Below are 22,330 nucleotides of genomic sequence, written 5' to 3' on the forward strand. Positions count from 1 at the left end.
CCCGGGTAAGCGGAGAAAGATGGATGGATAATGAACCTGTGTTTCAGTTTGGCCACTAGGTGGAGCTCTCTAGCATTACATTCCAGAAGAGTTTAGCTAAAATCGGTGCTCTACACCACAAATGGTTACTTTAAAAAATGATTCCTTAAGAGTTTACAAAAATTCTGCCTGTGAGTCTGTAAACCTCTTCATTTAGTCAGAAATGTATGTTTAGATCGACCGAGCGTTAGCATTAGCCGTCCTACGGGAAATTCTATTACATGCTAGCATCAAGCTAGCAGACTTTAGCTTTGCTGCTGTTATGCGTTTGGTCACCAGAAAAAGAAAGGCATAAAAGATCAATCTCTACTTTTATGGGTCAATTATTGATTTATTAAGTTTGGATCGATTCAGATCGATGAATGGATTTCATCAACCCAGCCCCACTAACAACCACTAGAGGGCGCTGTAGGTTTGTGTATCAGTGTTTGATACTGACAGCAACACAGAAGAAGCACCGTTCAAAACAAACATGGAGAAGAATCAGATCGTTCTCGTCCTGAACTTCAGGATTTTTTTCTTTCTTTTTTATTTGCATCGAGACTTTTTAATTTTTTTCCGTCCTCGGAATAATGCGATCCAGGAAGTCGTCAAACTGGGTCGCAGAGAGACGGAGGTATTGCTGAAAGCGACCGAAGTAGACGGTGAAGGAAAAACTGAACCTCTAAAAACCAAATCTCATAAAACCAGGCATGGAGACATGTTTACTGATGTTTTTGTAGAGCTGTCCTAAATAAATAAACCTGATCTCTGAACGTCTTCTGTGTAAATCAGCTCCACAGTCGATGCCTCCATGCAGCCATGAGGCTAAAAGCTTTGCATGCTAGCTTCTCCCAAACGCAGCGGGGACATCACGTTTGCCACTTCTACTCCAGGCTGCTGTGACTTATGGTCTGAAAAATACAGAACTTGTCTGTGAACAAAATCACAAATAAGACTCATTTTAAAATTGCAGTGTTTATTTTATCCCTTGTGCTATCTTGTGGGGTCCAGGTGACCCCACATGATAGCACAAGTGTTAAAATGTGTCCTACTGAATTCATCTATTGTTGTTGTTGTTTACTATTATTTGGTGGCTCACTGTCAGCATAAAAAAACGTCTTCCTCGCTGAATGAAAATCTGTTATTTGATCCCATCAGAAATCAGACCCACCTTACTCCTGCTGGGGTCCCAGGGGTCCCCCTCTGGGATCCGCCCCCTGACTCGCACTATGGGGGAGTCCATGATCGGAGCCTCTGAAGTCTGCTGCCCCCCAAACAAGGCGCCTCCTCCATTTGGTGTGCTGTAATCGGACGAGACCACCTCACGGTCCCACAGTGGGGTGGGGGCTTTCTGCAGGTGGGGGTGATGCTGATGGAGCTGTTCCGTGTTCCGCTCCGCGTCCAGAACCTCTTGAGCTGGCCACGCTCTGCTGCTGCCACACGGGACTGCGCTGGCCGCCGAGTCTGCGGCGCGGTTGCTGCGCCGCTGCCAGGGATGCATGCAGAGGTGCTGCTGCATCTGCTGGACGGGGGCCTGCAGGACCCCTCCAGGGGTGGGGGCCCCACTCAGAGGCTCCTGTCCGTCAGATGGCGCATCTATGAAGTCGTATATGTAGGACAGAATCTCGTCGTTGGTCAGCAGGTCGTCCAGTGTGGGAACGCGCTCGGGGTCTGTCTCCACCCTGATCATCCGCTCGTCCAGCAGCAGCAGCTCCAGGTCCTCGGCGCTAAGTCCCAGCCCCTCCAGCGCTCCGAACAGCTCGCCATTTGAGCACCCCCCCTCCCCGGCCCCCACCTGGACGTCCAGGTGAAGCGAATCCAGAGTCTCCAGCAGCGGGTCGCAGCAGCCACCGAGGTCTGGGTCGGGGGAGCCTCTGGACGGGTCAGACATGGCGGCTCCTCCAAAAAAGCTGCTGTGGGCGGAGTCTCTGGGGTCCCCGGACGGCTGGCAGACGTAGACCGACTCATCCTGACTCATGAGCGCCCCCAGCAGGGATGCAGGGTTCACACCATCCCTGGCCAGCCAGTCGCTGCGACTCTTCTTGGATTTGCTGGCGTTTTTTTCTGGGGCGGGGCCTCTGGATCCAGCGATGGGGTGGTTGGACTCGTAGAGCAGAGCCTCACCTGTAGCGTAGGTGAAGGGGAGGAGCATGGAGCGCTTACGCAAATGTTCTGCTCCTTCTTCATCCCTGAGAAACCACAAAACACCGTTGATTAACCCTTAAAGGCCCATGAGAACGAGGAGTTTGACACATTTTTCTGATGAGGGAGGACATAGAAACAGAAACAGAAGAGAATTTTTCAGACTTCTGGAGTCACAGCAGCCAAAAAACTCATTATAAAGAAGAATAAGTCTCTAATGGAGAGAACCTAGAATCATTGGATTTGTGTGTGTGTGTAGTTCTTGATTTGTAACTCAACAACAAATTTGTGTGTCCTTGCAATTGCGTACCGAAATCAGAAACGTACAAATATTATTTATTAGTATTTCCTCAATAATATTTGTTATTATCCTCCTCACCTGTGCAATTACACATATGGACAAGAAAGTGTTCTTTTTGTCTTTGGGTTTGTGCGTGGATGATGCGTTTAAATGCTTCTAGAATGCTGGGTCATCAGAGTTCCCCTTTCAGAAACACAGATTGTGAAGAATATCCAGTAAAAACATTTTTTCCACTTTCTTTAACAGGTTTGCCCCAATAATTGAGGTTTAGAAAAGAAAGGCTGGAATTGTACGACACAAAGTCTTTCGTGGTCAAAACCGAGCTGGGACAGAAAAACCCTAAGAAACAAGAATGACCAGATTTACGCTTTGACCTTCTCTAACTGCGATCACGTGTGCTGGTAATGTGGGCGGGCTCACTCCGCACCCACGGCCCCGCCCACAACTTTGAAGCAGTTTTCTAATAAACTAGGTCCTAGAAACGTCGTCACCGTGTTTGAAAGCTTTGAAAACGGATCAGAAGGTTTTTCTCACAGCAGAGGCCTCTGGGTGGCGATGATGTAATCGGGTTGGCCGTTCTTGTAGACCAGCCGGGCGTTTGACTGGACCCACTTCCAGCGGTTCTCCTTGGTGAGAAGCCGGAACACAGTCAGTCCACTTTCTCCAGTCTTGATCACTGAAACACAAACGGTAAAGGAACTTTCTGCTCAGGTTTCTGCAGACTTTAAGCTGAAACGTTTCTGTCGACGCCTCCGTCTGTGTTTGACGCGCTTCTGTCTGATGAATGCACAGCGGCGGGGGCGGAGCTACAGGGGGCAACCTTGAGTCATCCTGCTTCACATGGATTAAGAATTCCTCCAAACAAGCTTCTTCAAATATTGCAAAAATGATCAGAGAAATATTTGGGAGGGAACTCTGTAACGGCTGTTCTCACGCACAAACGTCTTCGTTCTAGCGCCGCCGCTGCGCAAACGTGTTTACTTTTTATTTATTTGACAGAAAACAGTGAGAAAATTATAAGCTTGTCTCGATTGTTTTGACGAAGCGCGGAAAAGAAAGAAAACGGTAAAGAAAAAAAACAAACCTTTCAACCAGGTAGACATTAAAAAAACCTACTAATTACATTCAAAAACAAAGAAAACGACATTTTGGCTTCTATGATATTAAACCGTTTTTGCTCCAAGAGACGTTGAAAATGCAGAAACTGGTGAATTGGATAAAGATAAACTGTTTTTGTTTTATTCACATCCTATTTAGCTTTTTATTTAGCATATTTTTCAGAATCCTCCACCTCAAAAAATGACTGCCAGTTTTAAACTGAGCCTTTTTTTGGGTTCTTCAAACTACAAGGCGTTCACTTCACTGACTTGGATGAGCGTCACCCCCACGCTGTGGTTTCCATTCATTGTTTCAGTCGTTTTTGTTCTTCTATGGGTTGTTTGGTGTGTATTTTCATTTTTATTTTGGTTTAATTTCCTCTGTCGTGCAGGTTGCAGATGTTCTTCTATATTGTTGCACTGTTCAACCTGAAAGTCACTTTGCTTGAACTTCATTTTTACTATTTGAATTCTCTTTGCTGCTTCAGACAAAAGAATTTCCCCATCGTGGGACGAATAAAGTGTCATCTTTTCTTCATTCTAACAAACCTTCAATTGTCAAAACGACACGGACGGATGACCAAAGAGCAAAAGTTGAGAACATTTTCTACACAGTCAACCAAAGCTCTGCAGTGATGAAAACAAGAATGCCGTAGAGAAGTTATTCTGATCACAATGAATCCTTAAACTGATCAATAATACATTAAAAAGCACGAAATTACATGTCAAAAGATTGTAAACGTTGAAAAAGACGCTGATTTAAGATTTGCTGGGAAAAAAAAGACTAAAAAAGCTGAAAAGTGTGTATGTTTCATGTTTTTTATTTTATTCGTGGGACTGAATGAAGCTGGAAATTCAAACACTAATCAAGACCAGTGAAGTGAACGCTTTAAAAAAAAGGCTTAATTGAAGCTGAATGTATAGGAAAAATGTGAAAATCAGCAGAAAATGACGTGAAAAGCTGATCATTCTGAAAAACAAGCAAAATAAAAAATGACACAAAAACAGCGAATCTAAATGCAAAAAACTTTATCTGGAACAACTGCCAAAGAGCCGCAGCTCTGACACTTTCACCGTTTTTCATCCGTTTGTTTCCTCCAGGAAAGCCTGGAATTCCCGGCGTCTCTGTGTTTTGGCTGCAGACGGACGCGGGTGAATCCCAGATTTGACCTCGGTGTTTTCCCGTCTGGATCCTCTCTGCCTCTTTGCTCACACCGTGGATTTGTGTCACAGATCCTTTTCCTCTGGAAGCTCTGAAGCTGTGCTCAATCTGCTCCCTAATCCAGCGGGATTATAGGCGACGGCCGTCTGACCTCTCGGATCACAGAGGACCGGACCTTTGACTCGACCGACAGCCGACTCAAGAGCCTGATATATAAATACGTTTTGAATATTACAGCTAAATACTTTTCTCTAGAGGATTCCATATGTTTTTATGTATTTTTAGATTTATTTATATTTATATTTATTATGTATTTTTTTCAAAGCAAATTTAGCCAATAAAGGATTTATTAAGCAGTTGGCTAATTTCTTACTTTTTCAAATGTTTAAACGTCTCTCAATGTTTGGATTCAGAGCTTAAATTTTCCCTCTGATCATCTTTTGACCTATTTTCAAAGTGTTTTCAGTGTTCTTTTAATTATGATTGCGCCGTTTTTAACCAAACTTCTTAAAAAAAAATATGTTTTTTTTCTTGGACGTAGTTTCTGCAGAGCGGCAGGAGTTCATTTAAGATTTACATCTGAGTTGGTGAGGAGCAAACATGACCCCCTTTCTCTCCCAGCCGCTGAGAGCTCTCTGTTTACACTGTCTCCCACTAGCTTACAAACCCCCCATCCCCCAACCCAACATTAGCGGTCCAAAAAAAAATGGCGGCCGTATCAGAGGCGGATTCCAGCTCAGACGAGGAGAACAAGGATGGATGGATCTCTTTGTCCAACAGTGGAAGCATCAGAATGAAGCAGGGGGGCTTGTGGCCCCGCCCAACTTATTTTCTACGTCACAAATACATTTTCCCACTACGAAATCTCACAACGATTTGAAATGCTAGAACACCATGATGAAACACCAAAGTGGGTCTTTAAATACCATCTGAAGCCTCGTTTCCACTAAGCAGTCCGGTCCGGTCCGGTTGAGAATGGTCCCGGGAGCATTTCCATTCAAAGTTGGACCGTCACGGCGCAACAATGGAGGTCATCCAACATTTTTCTGTTTGGTTCTTCGTAGATGCAAAACTTGAAATGTTGTTTGAGAGAAGACGGCAAACAGGAATCTCTCCGCTATAGTCGTGATGACCTTCAGCCAATCAACGGGTTTCAACAGAAGCTCCACGATCATGGACCGGACCGGACCGCTCAGTGGAAGCGAAGCATCACAGGTTTAGCACAACATGTGGAAGTTTAAGCGTTACTTCACATTCTCTTGCTGTCGCTCAGCTGCGGCTGCTGCATTATTGTCATCATTGTCGAGTGTTGTGACGTTTTTGTGTTTCTTACTTCTGACGTGGTTCTCTGCACAGTGCAGCATGTCTGCAGCATGGATGAACTGATATCCGGACCCTCGGACCCTCAGCTCAGCTTCAGTGTAACCCAGAACGATCTTTCCTCTGAAAGACGAATGCTTTTGATCAATTTCTGTGGGAGACGCGGCCCTGAGGCTCTGAAAGTGTCATTACTTTGCGTCGCAGGCGGTTGGAGTGAAGTCCAGCTTGTGTTTGGTCCTGAAGATCATGTTTTTGGTCCTGATCTCCAGAATGGATGGGGGCTGCAGAGGAGTGGCGATGGCGAACAGAGCGAGCTGCGGCAGGCGCTTCCCTCCGTTTTCCGGCTGCCGGTTCTGCCGGTGCAAGAACTTGAGTCTGCCCTGGAGGTTCAGCGCCTGCAGTGGAAACCAGATCCGTCATCAAACACGCAGAAACGACCGCATGACCTGCTGCTGCTGCATCCAAACAAGACGTGTTTGTAAAGTCATGACCGCTAACAACAAATGGGTTCATCTTTGAATCAAAATGCCCTTTGATTGTGAGATAGTTGTGAATCTTTTAGTGGATTTTTTTTCTTTGCTTCTTTTCAACACAGATTTAAGCTAATTTAGCATTTATTATATTAATTCAACATTAATTAAGTTATTAATTTAGAATTTTACTATTTCTTAAAGGGCCTATATATCATACAAAATCCGCCTCAAAGTGCGTTATAATGTTCATTCCTCACGAAACACAACCCCAAAGTGGTATTTTGATCCGTTCATCTCTTTCTAAGTAGTTCTCTAAAAAGGTCCTCTGAGCACTAGCCCCTCCCTATCCAGGAAAACCAGTGGGTTCTCACATTGTGACATCACAAAGTGAGGATCCGCCCCTTCCAGGAACAGTCTGCGCCAGCACCGCCCCCAGGATAATGCTGCATTCACACAGACCACCGAACACAACTAGCATCTAATGATGACGTCACACTATCTGATTGGCTGTACGTTGGTCCGCTGACGTCTATGGTAGTGATTGGTCTGGATAATCCATTAAGGAAAAGAAATCTTGATGTAAACATGCTAATCTACGATCAACACAGGGAGATGATCTTCTAAATGGGCTTTTATGATTGTTATGATTATTACTAAGCACATGTACGCCTATAGTTTTTTAAATCCGTGCGCCCAGCGCTTTTTTTTTTGGCTGAACTGACACGGAAGAAGGGTTAGGATTACGTTAATAGGTTAATAAAACATGCGTGCTAACAACATTAGCTGTGCTAGTGGATCAATTTAATTGGAATAACCATCAGCCTTTGCTTTGTCTGGACCTGAATGGTAACAAATTCACATGAATTTCACATGGGCTCCGTTTATTCTGGCTAATTATTGCCATTAAAATATTTGTTAATCAGCATTTAGCTTGGCACAAAATTCCCAATTGACCTTTTAAAATATTCATGAACAGAGTATTTCTAGCTTACATAAATCACAAACGTTATCATTTTGCTAAAGCGTCCTTTATAGTTGTGAGATTTGATTATGAACATATAGACCACTGATGTTACGACACTAAAGAGTTAAGATGCTAGTAAACAATATCCAACTGGCTTGTTTTGTGAACACTTACCAATTCTTTCCATAAATTACAACTGATTAAAAATGTTTTCCAAATTATTTCGTTTCTTGTGTAGACATTGGGTAGTTAATTTTAGTTTTTTTGGCACAAAAATGAAGGCCTTTTTTTTTTTTTACACTTTTTTTTTTACACTTTTCTGAGCAAAAAGCTTCTAACTGGTTGAATGGCAGTGACCTTCCAACCGCCTGGACTGTGAACCCACCGTAAAGCCTGAGGAGTTGTCGAGGAGGCAGCGGAAGCGACACACAAAACTCCTCTCTAAGAAAGACGAGTTCTCTGGTGGAAGCTGGTTGGGTCTGTAGGAGACCGAAGCGGCGCCGCTGTCGGGGGCCGTCTCTGTGGAAGCAGTAAAGCAGCGGTTTAAGGTCCAGAGGGGAGAAAACAAATATCTGTCGGGGAACCTTTCATCATCGTGTGATTTGACCTGCACTGGTTTACAGCTTAAGGCCGTAGCAGCTTTGCATCTGTGTCGACGTTTTTACACGCACCCATTCAACTCTGGCCGACCTCCAGATCAGCTGCTCAGCCCAAAAACAGAGTTAGAAATGTCAGGAAATGTCTACAGAGACATCATCTCTGCTTCCTCAATCCTAAATTCACCGTCCAATCACCTGAAAGGGGGGCGGGGACACTACCTGGATGGGAGTCCTGGGAAATGGTTGACTCTGCGGCGGGAGGGGGGTTCAGAGCCCAGTGCAGGTTTCTCCTCAGCTCCTGCTGGTCTTCAGAGTGGACCATCTCGTAAACGCTCTGATGCATCACGTCAGTCTGAGGAGGAACAGGCCAAGTTTTTAAAGCCGCAGCGGTGGACGCATCGCCCGCCGGCCGGCGCAGCAGCAGCAGCATCGCCGGGACGTGCCGCTTCCAGCCCGGCCTACTTCGTCCATCAGAACATCAGCTTTCCAGGTGAACTGATTCTTTTTATCTTCTCGTTCAGGTTCGGGTTGTGTCCGAATTCCCTCCCTACTGAGTTCACTATATCGAGTGGTAGCTATTTTTTTGGGGGTGTTTGAATTCCAAATCCAGTAACCTGGAAATTTCCCAGAAGTCGTTCATCTTCTTAACCAGTTTTTGTCCCTTTCGGGGTCACATGTGACATGCTGGACAGGTCGCCAGTCTGTCGCAGGGCCACACTCACACACACATGCACACTCACACCTAGGGGCACCAATAATGAAGCATGTTTTTGGATGACGTCTGTGCAAAAAAGCTAGTTAGCATCGATGTTCACTAGATTGGCGAATATAGACCACAATGCATTGATTTGTCATTTTAAAAATGTTTTTTAATTTTTGTTTTTAAATAAATCTTCCAAGTTTTGATCATCAGAACAGTGGATTCATAAATAGACTTGTAAGATGTTCAGTTTTGTTAGGTTTTTACGTTATATTTTCAGTTAAAAAAAGAAGTAGTGAGCGCGTGTCAGAACTGCATTAACATCCAACACCGCGAAGGAATTCAGACACCTCTGCAGCTTCATTCTAATTTGAAAAAAACACATTCCAGCACAACTTAAAGAAGCGTGCACATTTCTCCTAGGGCTTTCTGCACTTACTGACAGGTTTTTTTCTACCTCTGCATTTTATGTCACTTTTGCAAAGGTGTTTGTATTTCCAGCATCAGTGTTTCATCTTCCTCTACTAACAGTTTCAGTTTAAAAAAAAAATGTGCAGTTTCTCAGCACACAGCAGCTAAAGATGTCAAAAAGGTCATTTTTACCAAATTAACTGATTCAGTTTTAAACTTAATAAAGTATAGAAAAGTGTAAAAGAAGTGCCATTCTTATAAATGCTAAAGAGAAGCTAAATAATGATTGTATTTGATATGTTTCTAAAAAAATTAAAATACGGTCAAATGAAGCAGAAAGACCATTAGCAACACTAAGCAAACTGATGTCAAATTAGCTTAAAAATACATCAACAAAGAAAAACAAAAGGCTACTAAAAGCTAAAACATTAAGTTATGCTAACTTAGCATCAGACAGCAAAAAATAGAATTTGTTTTAGTAAAAAAGAGCAAAAGATATGAAAACAAATGAAAGCAAACATTAGTACAGACGTTAAAATCATTAATTACGCACTTATAGCTAACCTAGCAAAAGATGCTAATGTAGCAAAAGATGCTAACAGCTTGTCACCATGTTTTTAGTATCAGTTTTTTATTTTTTAGCAGGGAGATTGTGACGGAGTATTACAGCCACAAACCCAAAAAAAGTCTTATTACCAGATTAAAATCGTAAATTTACTGGTGAATTTTGTTCCCATGCTAATAAGAACAAAATTTCTTTGTTTAGGAAAGTTGTCCAGCACTTAGCTTCGCCAAACGCACCACGTCTTTCATCTTTGACCACGGTTCAGATAATTTATGACTTCTTTTTGTGTTCTAAAGTTGTAAATTTACATTTAAAGAAATACATTTAATTTTATTTTTGGAGGTTTTTTATCAAGTGTAATAACAAAAAGTTTTGTTCTTAGGATTTACTTTGGGACTAAATTTCAGACAGATCTCCACATCGACCCTCATTTGCTGTTGAAATGTTTTCTTATCCCGTTTCCATGGAGATTTGCAGCTGATGATGACAACAATACCTGATGGAAGCCGAGGTAATCCTGGATGGTGTGTGACGTGTAGAAGATCGTTCCGCTGGCAGTGATGACCAGAACAAATCCGTTCAGAGCCTGTCGGGTAAACACAAACATTTGGATTCATAAATCTGGAACAGGGTTGTGAGTGTGAACACAAACATGAGCTTTGCTCATAGCTGCTGAGCCTCTCAGAATATTTTTTAAGTTTACTTGTTTGCTAACTTTAACATTTATTCAACATCTGTTCGGGTGTTTTAGTGTTATGCTAACAAAGAATCTGGTCTTTTTTCCCCTTATCTTCATTTTCAACATGTTGCAGTTCCTCAAACGGTCACCAGAGGCTGGTTCATAAAACTACCATTTCCCACTGACTTTTACAATTAAAAAAAACAATGATGAAAAACTTTTTTTAGGATCTTTTAAATGTCATAATTCTTAGAGGTAAATATATTTGATTGGGTGAAAATCACTTTACTCACCATTTCCAACACTGTCTGAAGCACTGAAGCACTTCTGGCTTCATTGATTCAGTGCTCAGTTTGATGTATTTTTAACTAACAAAGTATCAATCAAAATTATGTATGATTAGCTCAGCTTTTAGCATTTTTTCTGTATAATTAACATGTAGGTAGAATTTAACGGGCCTATATCATGCTATTATAAAGCTTTTAGAGTAAACTATATCCATAGATTGGGAAGGACTGGTTCTCAGAGGAATATTCAGAGATGCATGAATGGATTAAAATACCACTTCGGTTTTTTTTTTATAGTGGGAAATAAACATTAAAATACACTTAAAAGCTCAAAAAAGTTAATTCTGCATGGTATAGGCCGTAAAATCTTCATTTTAACCCTTTTGCTGTTTTGTAGGGTCCGCATGACCCCACTCCCAAGGCACGTTACCATTGGGAGTTGGGTCATCTACACCAGTTTTTTTCAACCAGTGTGCCGCAGCACACTAGTGTGCCGTGGGAGATGGTCAAGTGTGCCTTGGGAAATTGCCCTCATTCACTGATGTAAAAACATTTTCCATCTCCAGGAAATCAGCTCTGTGTTCATCCAAACAGGCCCTGATAAAACACTGAGTAGTGAGGAATATAAAAGATCATAAAATACTTTTTTCTTTGTGTTTATTTGATTCTATTAAAGACATTTAGATAAGAATGACGGTACGGCGATTTAGCCGTAGCATAAGCTGTTTTCGGAAAAGTCCCGCCCCTTTAACTGTCTCCACCAATCATTCTTGGAGGCTTAATCACACGTCATCAGTCTGACCAATCAGAAGTGATTAAAGTCTTCACTTCCTTGTTCTGATTCTGCTCATAAAGTCTCTCAGTTTAGACAAAAAGACCAGCTAAAGCTCGTCTTTAGCGGTGTAGCTTTCCACAGAATCCGGCGTCAGACCGTGGAACAAGTGAACAAAACAATGAAGCTCAGAGACGCGAGTCGGTCTGCGTTTGCCGGCTGTTCGCACTACATCTCCCATGATGCATTGGGTTTAAGTGACAGCGTCTCAGCGCACAATGAGTCGTCCTTGTTAAACGTCTTGAAACCACAACAAACACACATCAAACAGTTTTTAAATCTTTTAACTTAACTTTTAATATATCTTTTAGAAAAAACAGCTGCAGCTTCCAGCTTTTTCTGCCACAATTATCACAAAAATGCACGTGAGATTGCGGAGGGGCTGCAGATCAATACAGACTATGAGTGTCTCCTTTTTTTAAAATTTTGCCATCTTTAAGCTTCTTTGTGGGTTTTAAACATTTAAATTAATTAACTTTATTTGGGGTTTTAACCTTTTAATTTAGCATTACTAACATAATTAGCATTATTTATGATTTTTTTTCTTTATTTTAGATCCATTACAATATTTCCATCCAAAGGGGATAAATGCAGATTTAAACGTTAACATTTTCTGCATAGCAAGATAGTTTTAATTAATTCATTTCATAATTTGGCACAAACAAAATCTCACACTTGAGGGGGGGGGGTCTCTGATATTTGTTTTTTTTTTAAGATGAAACAGGTTTTTTTAGTGAAAGAGTATAAATATTTGAGTCAAGAACAGGAGGAAAAAAGACGTGAGGAGCCAACGGGGAGTTTGCCCGTCAGTGAAGTGAAGTGGAGCGCCCTCCTGGTTTCTGCTGGAGGAGGAGCAGCTGCTGAGTTTCTGCCTCGTCACACAAACGTTTGCTCCCATCAAACCATCGTCATGAGGTCCTGTGGGGGGCTGGCCAACGCTGCCGGCGGCGGGTTGTTCTTTTAGGTAACTCACCAGTGCGTCGCTGCAGTCGGCGACCACACTTTACCGCACAGTAAACATAAACAAATGTCCGGCGGGGCGGCAAACCGCTCCCTTACTGTTTGGCTCTGTGTGACGCGAGGCGGCAAACATGAGGCCTCTTGGTCCTCTCGTGCACTCGATGACCTCTGGCTCCAGATAAGGCGGTTCTGAGAAGAGGAACCAAGGCGTTGGGTTTGGAAATTCAGCTCAGAAGTGGGTCAAAGGTCAGCTCCCGGGTTTACTTTCCACCTTCTCGCGCTGAGACATCCTGCAGGTCGCCTGATGTCCAGATTGGCTTTTCTTTTCAACAATGTGGGGAATGTCTGATAAAAACGGCACGCCCCAACCACTTACTGAGGGGGGGGGGGGGGGGTTCCTCTCCTGGAATTCCTGAGTGATGCACATTAGAAGGAACTGGACTGGAAAATCGACAGCAAAAAAAAACCCAAACAGATCTTGCAGCCGGCGGGCGTGCTCCGTCTGTGTGATGAGGAAGCTTTTATTTTGAAGGTGAGGAACAGGAGAACACGGCCACTGAGCTATGGACGGGTCAGAACCCTCTGAGCTGAGAGGGACGTCTCTTTCCAAACGTCCGTAGTGTATCTGCAGGAGTTTAGAAAACTTCAGTGAAGACGACCCTCATGGGAGCGATGATCCTCCTCTGTGATGATCCTTGATGTCTCTCCTCAACATAATCCTGCGTGATGAAGTTCTTGAACCGTCCTAAAGCCTTAGCCACATGCTCCTGTACAGGTTCTGCAGGTTTTTGGGTTGACCGGGTTCATGGAGGGTCGTAGAGAGGACCATCTTTAGGGTCTGTCAGTTCCCTTGAGGCTCGTACGATCGCCTTTCAGGGACGTCATGAAAATGAAACGTACCATTGTCGTGGGTGTGGAACGTGTATTGTGAAGTATTCCTAAGGATAGTGTAAGTCATGCACACTAATGACATATGGCTGATGTTGGCATACGATGTCCTAACGCCACACTTTACTGGCTGTGTTCAGGCCAAACGCGATTTGCCCGTCGGGTTTCAATGTTAAGTCGACGTACAGATGCGATCTGAGGTTCTGTGGGGCAACTTGAGCGTTGGGCGTGTCGGTCCAGCAGCACAATTTGAGTTTCACAGTACGTCCAGCATTACATTTTTTGTTGAGGTTGACGTGTCACGTCAACCAATCAGGGACTTAGCTTTGGGCATGTGACGTGTTCAGTGACTCGAGTAGCAGCTAGAATACAAATCCAATATGGCTGATCAATGCAAGCGCTCTTGTCCTGAAGTTCCATCAACTTTCGTAAGCCGCTGTTCCCCTTTCAGGGTCATGTGGTTGCTGGAGCCAGTCCCGGCTACTGTTGGGCTACTGTTGGCGAGGTAAGGGCAGGGTGGACGAGCGCGTTCGGTGTGAACGCAGCACTGAAGCGCCATCACTACGGCTGCACGGAAGGAGCGCGCACGTATCACATGAACAGCACTAACGGGCTCCGTGCACAGTCCTCATGGTGTGTGTGGGGGGGGGGATGAAAAATCTGTATGTAAATCTGTACCCGCCTGCATTTCCTCTGCAGGTTCACTCAGCGATCTATGACCTGCATGTCCGTACAGGTTTGTCACCCGTAGCCACCCATAAGGACAGTTGGTACACTCCGGTTATCTCTTGATCTGTTTTCAAAGCGTTCCCAGTAGCGTTTTAATTACAAATATGCTGTTTTTAGCCCAAATTTGGAAACCTGTGTCGTTTTCCTGGATATAGTTTCTGCAGAGCGGCAGGAGTTCATTAGACAGTTACCTCTGAGCTGTGGGGCGGGACTGTTGGCTCAGTTCCCATCAGCCCTTTGTTTACACTCTCTCCCGCTAGCTAACAGCCCCTCACAACCACGATCTAACATTACCGGTGCGACAGAAATGGTGAGCAGTATCGGAGCTTTCACTTTGGTCAAATGCAAAGAACAAACGGCACACAACCAGGTGTGTGGCAGCTGGTGGGAGTTTAACTTTTATTGGGGGGTAGAGCCTTCAGACATCCATTTTATCTCTTGTGGAACCAACTTCCTGCAAAAACAACTCCCTGCTTTGCTTTAGACGGTAGAGACCATCTTTAAAACTTACTTTTCGATCATTTTTATAGTCACGGTCGGCCTGGTTTACCCAGATCTGTAACTTTAAACATCAAACACGTCAATGTAGTCATAGAGCAGGAGTTATGACCTATTATAGTCAAGAAGCTGAACAATAAAGGCTTTCTTGATAACTTTCCTTTTAAAAGGAAAAGATCCAGATTATTTTCACATAATACACACTTCCACGCGCTGAGCAAACACTGAAAACCAATCCATAGAAAATGACGAAACACTTTGGGATTAGCATGTGCAGCTGCAGCCTTCAGGCTCCTCAGACTGACCTGCAGCAGCAGTTCACCTTCTGGAATCTTCTGCTTCCGTGCTGCTTTTGGAGTCTCCTGGTTTCCTTCAGAGGCTCCGTTGGGATTGTTCAATGCAGCTGGGGAGACAAACGCAAAGACAACTCTTCAGCACAGCTGTCCATGAACTACATCCTCCTGATGGAGGCCTCCACCTCTGGACTCACTGAGACTAAACCCGGTTACATCAGAGTTCACCTGAGCGTGCCTTCATGAGAGGATCTATAGTCCTCACATTGACTCACAAAAACTAAAGTATCATCAGCAAAGTTCTTTACCTTTACAGTTTACATGTTTGCAGGTGTGATCTGGACATATTTTCCTATTTGTCAAGAGTTCACTTCTTCACTTTTAAAGCTGCAGCATCGTCCATAAATATCTGTGCCAGGATGTAAATGGGTTTGAATCTGGTTTTCAATGTGTTTTTATGTCAAACCTTAATGACAAAATAGCCCCTATGGGGGTTGTCAATGCCCATTGTTTCTTATTAACGAAGGCCTGTTCCATTTAGTGTCTCTATCTTATAAAAACTTTATTGTTTACTCATCCACACAGCAGCTTTAAGGACATAAAGACGCCTTTATCTGAAGACAAACCTCAACCGCATTCAGGTTTAAATGGATCTTTGTTTGAAAGGGAACAAACTTGAATAGATGAGGCCAACAAGAGAATGTAACTGGATGTTGACTCAAGGTGGCGCTATTCATTTAAGTCAAATCTGTGGTTAACTTGAGTTTTTTTTTTTTCCGAATTTGTGGTAGCTTTGTCACCTGATTTTTTTTATTCGTAAATTGGTTATATTTATATTTTTTAAACCAACGTTGAGAAGTTTCCATGGTAACAAAATAAAACCGGTGGAGGTTCGTAAAATTTTTTCGGTCATTTTTGTTTTCTTTTGTAGATAGCGTTTTCTTTTTCCAGGCGAAGACCTTTTCTTGTCAACACGAACAGTCAGACGTCGCGTGAAGCCGCGATCTGCCGTAACTGATTTGGACGCCGAGGTCAGGTGATGAGCTGAGGAAGAGAGCGGCGATCGGAGGTCATTAGTGTCTGATCTCTGCCAGCTCGCTGCGCCTCGACCCGTGAACACCTCCGACCCTAAAGGTGACGCTCAGCCCGATTGGACGATGATTCTGGGTCACGTCTTTTGTTTCCTGCTGCTGAGGGTTAACGAAGAGTCCATTTGAGAGTCGGGTCGGTGCTGGGGGGGTGTCGGAGCAGAAACAAAGAAGCGTCGCCGCCGTTCTGCTTCATTTCAGGATGTCAGACGGAGCGCAGCTTTGGTTTGACACCCCTGACCTTTAAGGCCAAGCAGCCTTCTTGGATCACATAGTGCTGAGACCCAGAACACAAAGATGCACCGGACGGAACTTTGCAGGGAAGACATGAAGTGTCATGTAGGGAGGAGGTACTATCATGATCCGTTCTGCATTGTTCTGGAGTTACCCAACGTTTGAACATTTTGTTCAGGTAAAAAAGGTCCAAACCACAACGTGAAGACAGCAGAACTTATTCCCAGTAAACACACAACCAGGTTGGTTTCAGAGGAGATGCATAATTTATTTATAAAGAGAAGCTGAACAACTTTACTTAAAACCTATTACATCAAATTAATAAATACATTTATTTTGGATTTTTTTTTAGGACTTACAGAAAAATACATTTAATATATTTATATTTTATTAGGAAAAGCTTAAAGTGCCAAATAACATTTTTGTAAAAACAAAAAAAAGAGTAAGAAAGCGTTAAAACTCAGAAAAAGCCACATTTCTTAAAAACAACTCTTAATAGAATCAAAAATTCAGTTTCCTCAGCATTTAAGTTGCCATGTGAAGGGTTTTATTTCGCGTTTCTATTATTTAGTCGCCGTCATTCTGCTTCTTTTCAGCTAATTCAGATTTTTCAAGTAATGAATTTTTCCTTTTAGTATTTTTGTACGTGTTTCTAAACTTTTTTTCAAAGCGTTTACATTTTTGTTTACATGAACACTTTTTGAAGCATACAAACTTTCAGATGTCAGCCTCTGCTTTTTCTTTACATATTATTATTTCTCAATTGTAGTTTTGGGATTATATGGCTATTCTTCAGCTTTCTTAGACTGTTTTCAGCCTGTTCAGCATTTGAATTTAACCTTTATTTTGATGTATGGGACCACAATATTAAGGTTACATTTTAGAGAAACATCTTAAGTTTTAAAGCACTTTTAGCAAATTTTGTTACCATTTCACCTCTTTGTTTCTTCGTTAGGTCTACAAAGCTTGTGGAAAGCTTGTTTGAACGCCTGAAGTTTCCCATTTTTGCAGGTAGCGTGAGCCGCGGCCGTCTTCTCCAGTAGCTACAGTGGGTAACGTCACATTAAAGCATAAGGGATCCATCCAGAAAAGTGCGTTGACGTGAGCCGGATCAGGGTGGTGGGAGGTGACCATGTGTGGGGTGACCTGTCACATCAGAGGTTTTTACGGCGTTTCTAACTTCAGAGCAAACATAACCCGGCGTGGGAAAGCAAAGCTGTTCTCCTTAATTCACTGGAAACTCCTCGGGCTCCGACAACACGGGAAAACCGTAAGGATGTGAATTTTTCGTGACTGCGCTCACTGAAGCCGCATAACACGATCTGCTCCTCGTCCTCCTCCAGCCATCCACAGCTTTGTGCCGGCTGACTTCCTGCAGCACTGTTAGCTCGCCGTACCTGGAGTCTGTGATGCAGAACAAACAAACAGGAAATGGGGGGGGGGGGGGGGGGTCGTCTGCGTGTCTAGAGACAGACGATGCGACAAACTGCCACAGACTGCACATGTGGAGCTGCAGACACATGTGACGGAGCGCCATCGCCCCTGAACTTTTGGGTTAAAACACCCAAACCGGCTCTAGATGAGTTTTTGTTTGCCACTTTAACAACTCACCTCAATGGAAAAATTGTGTTTTTGGTGTTTTTAACATATTTTTGTTGCATTTGTTTGATGATGGAGTACATGCTTAAAGGCAATTAAGCCTAAAATGTCATTTTTTAGTGTTTATTTATTTAAATCATTGAGAATCAGGAGGAGACGATAAAATGCAGCTTTAAAAAGATCATATTTGTGACGTAGAAAATACGGTGGGCGGGGCCACAAGCCTCCAGCTCCGCCCCTTTCCAATCCATCCACCTGCAGACACATAGATCCATGAACGTCGTTGTTTTCCTCATCTGAGCTGGAATCTGGATCTAAACTGAACGGCTGGATAGCTCTGATATCGCTGCGGGGGTGAGGGGCTATAAGCTAGCAGGAGAGAGTGTGAACAGAAAGCTCTCAGCAATGGCCGAGGGAAAGTGGGGCGGTGTTACTCCGCACAAACGGTTCTGCCCATAACTCAGAGGTCTTAAACAACAGTTTGAAATAATCTACCAGTAAAGGGTGGAGGGATTGTAGTGAATCTCCTTCAGAGCATTTTATATGGGGTCGGGGGGGGTGCAGAAGTCATTGGAGAATGGGAACAGCCGAGTGAACAGCCGTTACAGATGAAAGGATCAGAATGACATATGTCTAACGATCTTATTATTGTTATTAAAACTGTCGCTGTTAGCTGAGGTGCTAATGCTAATGCTTAAAAAAGCTTGTGTTGTTGTTTTCAAATCTTATAAATTTAAAAATATACAAATATTACAAATACAAATATTGACTCAACTTGGAGGGGCAAAAGTTTTTTTGCCGAGGGGGCAGTTTCCCCCTCTTGCCCCCCTATTGTTCCGCCCCTGATCAGCAGACAAAAGCCTATCAAACTAGCTGCGTTTCCATTATGCGCAAAACCTTTTTCGAAATTCGAAACAATGTCGAAAAAACTCAACTTTTGATGATCTTTGTGACGCTGTGGGACCTCTGGTGGCGCCAGCTGTGCAGCGCCCAAGGCCGCCACTTCCTACCAAGAAGCGTATCGCCATCCAGTTGTTGATCAGGTGACTCATTTATTTTGAAAAAAGTGTTTTCATTTCACGCCTCAGAAACCGCCGTTAACGAGATTCAAATGTTTTTAAATGATGATGAGGAAGGACGGATAGTGTGCTGGACGCCGTGTCTATAAAAGCTTTGGGCGACCAGAGAACTGGGGGATTCTATCTTTGACCTTTTCTCGACTGTGTTGTGGTGCTGAGATCTTCTGTTAATTCCAGAATAGACAGAGATTCTAGTTTCTTGTTTTTTCCTGGCGTTCACAAGCTTCTAAAACTGTATGGGCTCTATGTACGAAAAATGAGTCAAAAAACAAATTATTTAGCTTCTTGAATAAACTGTGCCACAATACAACCACAACGAGCACGTGCGAGTATGAGCTTTTGCTTAAAAACCCTGGCAGAACAGAAATGAATATTGTGACGCAGCACTGCTCACCTGCAGGGCGGGAAGCAGAGACGCCATCAATCTGGTCCATGTTTTCAGAGACCTACGTCACTCAGGACATTTTTTTTTTCTCTTTGCCTCTTTTTACATTAAACCCGTCAGCGTCTATTAGACGACGTTCAGTGTATCTGACAGGAACCAGCGTCTCTAGAGCGCTCATGTCCAAACAAACCCTCAGGCCAACTGACATTTAGATTTTAATTAGCGCTCTTCTTCTTGAGCTGCTTTAGCATTTAGAGGAATATTATTATATAACCTGCATGGATTCAGATACTTTAGGATTATCAGCCTTTCCGAATGTGTTTCCTTTGACTTTAGCATTTCTAGGTTTTGTTTGGCATTATCGACTTCCTGTGTGTCTCATTTTACGTTTACATTTTACATGTTTAGCTTTGCATTATTTTGGTATTATTTGTTTGCAGTTATCCACGCATGTCTCAATCCAGCTTTTTCACCAGATTTTGCATTTAGCACTTGAGCTGGTATTTTTAACCATCATTCAAAGCTCGGGAAGAGCGGTCAACCAGTAATCTGTTGCCTGTGTGTTGATGTGTCGCTGGATTAAACCCCACGCTGTGCTTGGTTAGGGATTCATTTGGATTTTTTTCTACAAAAGTTTAAATGTGCGTGTGTAACAGAGCAAAGAAGGGCCCTTCAATGCGCCTATGATGCTTTATTTACGTCTTTCGCTGCACCTCCGTTTTCACACAGGCTGAAGTAAACACATATTTCACCGCTCATCGCCATGACAACGGTTTTTTTTCTGAGCGCTGTACATATCACTCCTATTTGTTCTATTCTATCTGAATTAGAAGAAGTTTTGCTCGCTTCACATTTGGCATTTTGACAGAAGCTCCGCCCACTCTCATGACCACACCCCTTTTTTAAACATAAGCCCGCCCACAATCACTGGAAAGCTAAAATGTTTTGCTAGAAAATTGTTTGGCAAAACAGAATAGAATAAAAGTGAAAAATACATCTAAAACGGAGCAGCTAAATCCCCATTATGCTACGTAACCATGGTAGTACCGTGTACATCAGTACTATCAGTACCGACATTTCTACTGCATTCGTCAGTACTATCGGTGCAGACAAACATGATACCGATAGTACTGCATTCGTTGGTACTGGTATTCACTTGGCACCAAGTTTTGGTACCCACCCCTAGTCTTGGTGGCCTCGTTAGCTAACTTGATAATTACCTCTCTCCCCATCTGTGTATTAATATGTGAGGAGGATAAAGAATAATCAATAAAGCACAAAATAAGTACAAAGCTTACTGTATAGTTGTTAATTTAGCATTTTGTCTTTAAACAGCATCGAGATATTCATTTTTTTATGCAGCACAACGCAGTGCTAGCAGACTTAGCCCTTAGCATGACAACAAGGAGTTTTTACAACAAATTCTTCTGCTAATTTGGGATTCTGCTTTTTTTTTACTACTTCTAACCTTGATTACTTTATTTTTTGTGAACTGAAAGTTTCTGTGATATGTTAAAAATTGTGATGATTTGGTAATTAAGCTAATATGCGATATAAGCTAGGCTAATATGCTAACAATATTTAGCATTTAACCCTGCAGAACTCGAGAAATATTTTCTTCTGATGTTAAAACTGATTTGTATGAAACCGTATTAAATTCAGTTAAGAAAAAGATATTTGTACATTAAAAAAAAAACATATTTTAGAAAAAGTGGGTGATATTCATTTAAATGTTTTCTGCTTTTAATATTTTTGAAAAGTAGAAAAGATTTGAACGAAGATCCTCTGTTTTTTTTTTGTTGTTTTTTTAACCCCCCCAATTGTAATTGAACGCAATACACTTCCAGAAATTTGACCTTTTTTCTTGTTAGTTCATTTTGTGTGGCAGAAAAAACAGCATCCCATAAAAATGTAAATAAATAAATATACAATATTTTTAAAAGCTACCTTTTAAAAGCAACCTTCATTCTCTGTCTCTTAAACCCTTAAATCAAGTCAGAAATCTAGGGGTAATCATGGACTCTGACCTGAACTTTAACAGCCATATCAAGTCAGTAACATCAGCGGCATTTTACCATCTGAAAAACATTGCCAAAATCAAAAACATAATCTCAAAGCGAGACCTGGAGATACTCATTTATGCATTTGTCTCCAGTAGGTTAGACTACTGTAACGGCCTGCTCACAGGCCTGTCCAAACGAGCCGTAAAACAGCTTCAGTACATCCAGAATGCTGCTGCTCGAGTCCTGACCAGAACCAGGAAGTATGATCACATTAGTCCTGTGCTCAGGTCTCTGCACTGGCTCCCTGTACCTGAAAGAATAGACTTCAAAGCAGCTCTGCTTGTGTACAAGTCTCTCCATGGCCGAGCACCAAAGTACATCTCTGACATGTTAGTGCCATATGAACCATCTCGTACTCTGAGGACCTCAGGGACCGGCCTCCTGTTGATTCTCAGAGTCAGAACTAAACAAGGGGAATCAGCGTTTCAATATTCTGCAGCTAAAATCTGGAACAGCCTCCCTGAAGGCGTAAGACAGGCCTCTTCTGTGTTCATGTTCAAATCTAGACTTAAAACATTTCTGTTTAGCCGTGTATATGACTGAAAGGTCCTATCTGCACTTTTCTTTCCTTCCTTTCTTTTTAAATCAATTTTCAAATTTTTTCTTTTCTTTTAAAGTAAATTTTACGTTGATTATTTCTATGATGTATTGTGATTTTAATGCATTTTTCTGTTTTGTGAAGCACCTTGAATTACTTTGTGTACGAGTTGTGCTATACAAATAAACTTGCCTTGCCTTGCTTTGCCTAAAAAGCAGTGGCTAAATTTGATCCTTTGGGTTCTCCATAGTTAAATTCATTTTAATTTGAAAAAAAACTGCAAAATTATTGGAAGTTTGTTTAAATGAGAAAAAAAATTATTCTTTAATTTCCTCATAAAATGTCAAAGGAATACAAATATATTTTACATATTTTACATTAATTTACTTTTTTTTTCCTGCTTTTGGATTTTATTCCACATTT

General features: G+C 42.4%; 1 protein-coding gene across 1 annotated transcript in view; it reads right to left on the bottom strand.

Moving 5' to 3' along the window:
* The window catches only part of LOC101170311 (aryl hydrocarbon receptor), a 29,699-nt gene that overhangs the window by 3,315 nt on the left and 4,054 nt on the right, over positions 1–22,330 (bottom strand). Inside the window, exons 3-10 of the mRNA XM_011489981.3 lie at positions 14,934–15,031; positions 10,252–10,341; positions 8,299–8,431; positions 7,866–7,999; positions 6,236–6,438; positions 6,057–6,166; positions 2,999–3,140; positions 1,193–2,210 (exon numbers count right to left, since the gene is read on the bottom strand). Coding sequence (XP_011488283.1) covers positions 1,193–2,210; positions 2,999–3,140; positions 6,057–6,166; positions 6,236–6,438; positions 7,866–7,999; positions 8,299–8,431; positions 10,252–10,341; positions 14,934–15,031 — 1,928 coding nt within the window. The remainder of the gene's footprint in view (positions 1–1,192; positions 2,211–2,998; positions 3,141–6,056; positions 6,167–6,235; positions 6,439–7,865; positions 8,000–8,298; positions 8,432–10,251; positions 10,342–14,933; positions 15,032–22,330) is intronic.

The sequence above is a fragment of the Oryzias latipes genome, chromosome 21 (assembly GCF_002234675.1).
Source record: "Oryzias latipes chromosome 21, ASM223467v1".
Taxonomy (NCBI): domain Eukaryota; kingdom Metazoa; phylum Chordata; class Actinopteri; order Beloniformes; family Adrianichthyidae; genus Oryzias; species Oryzias latipes.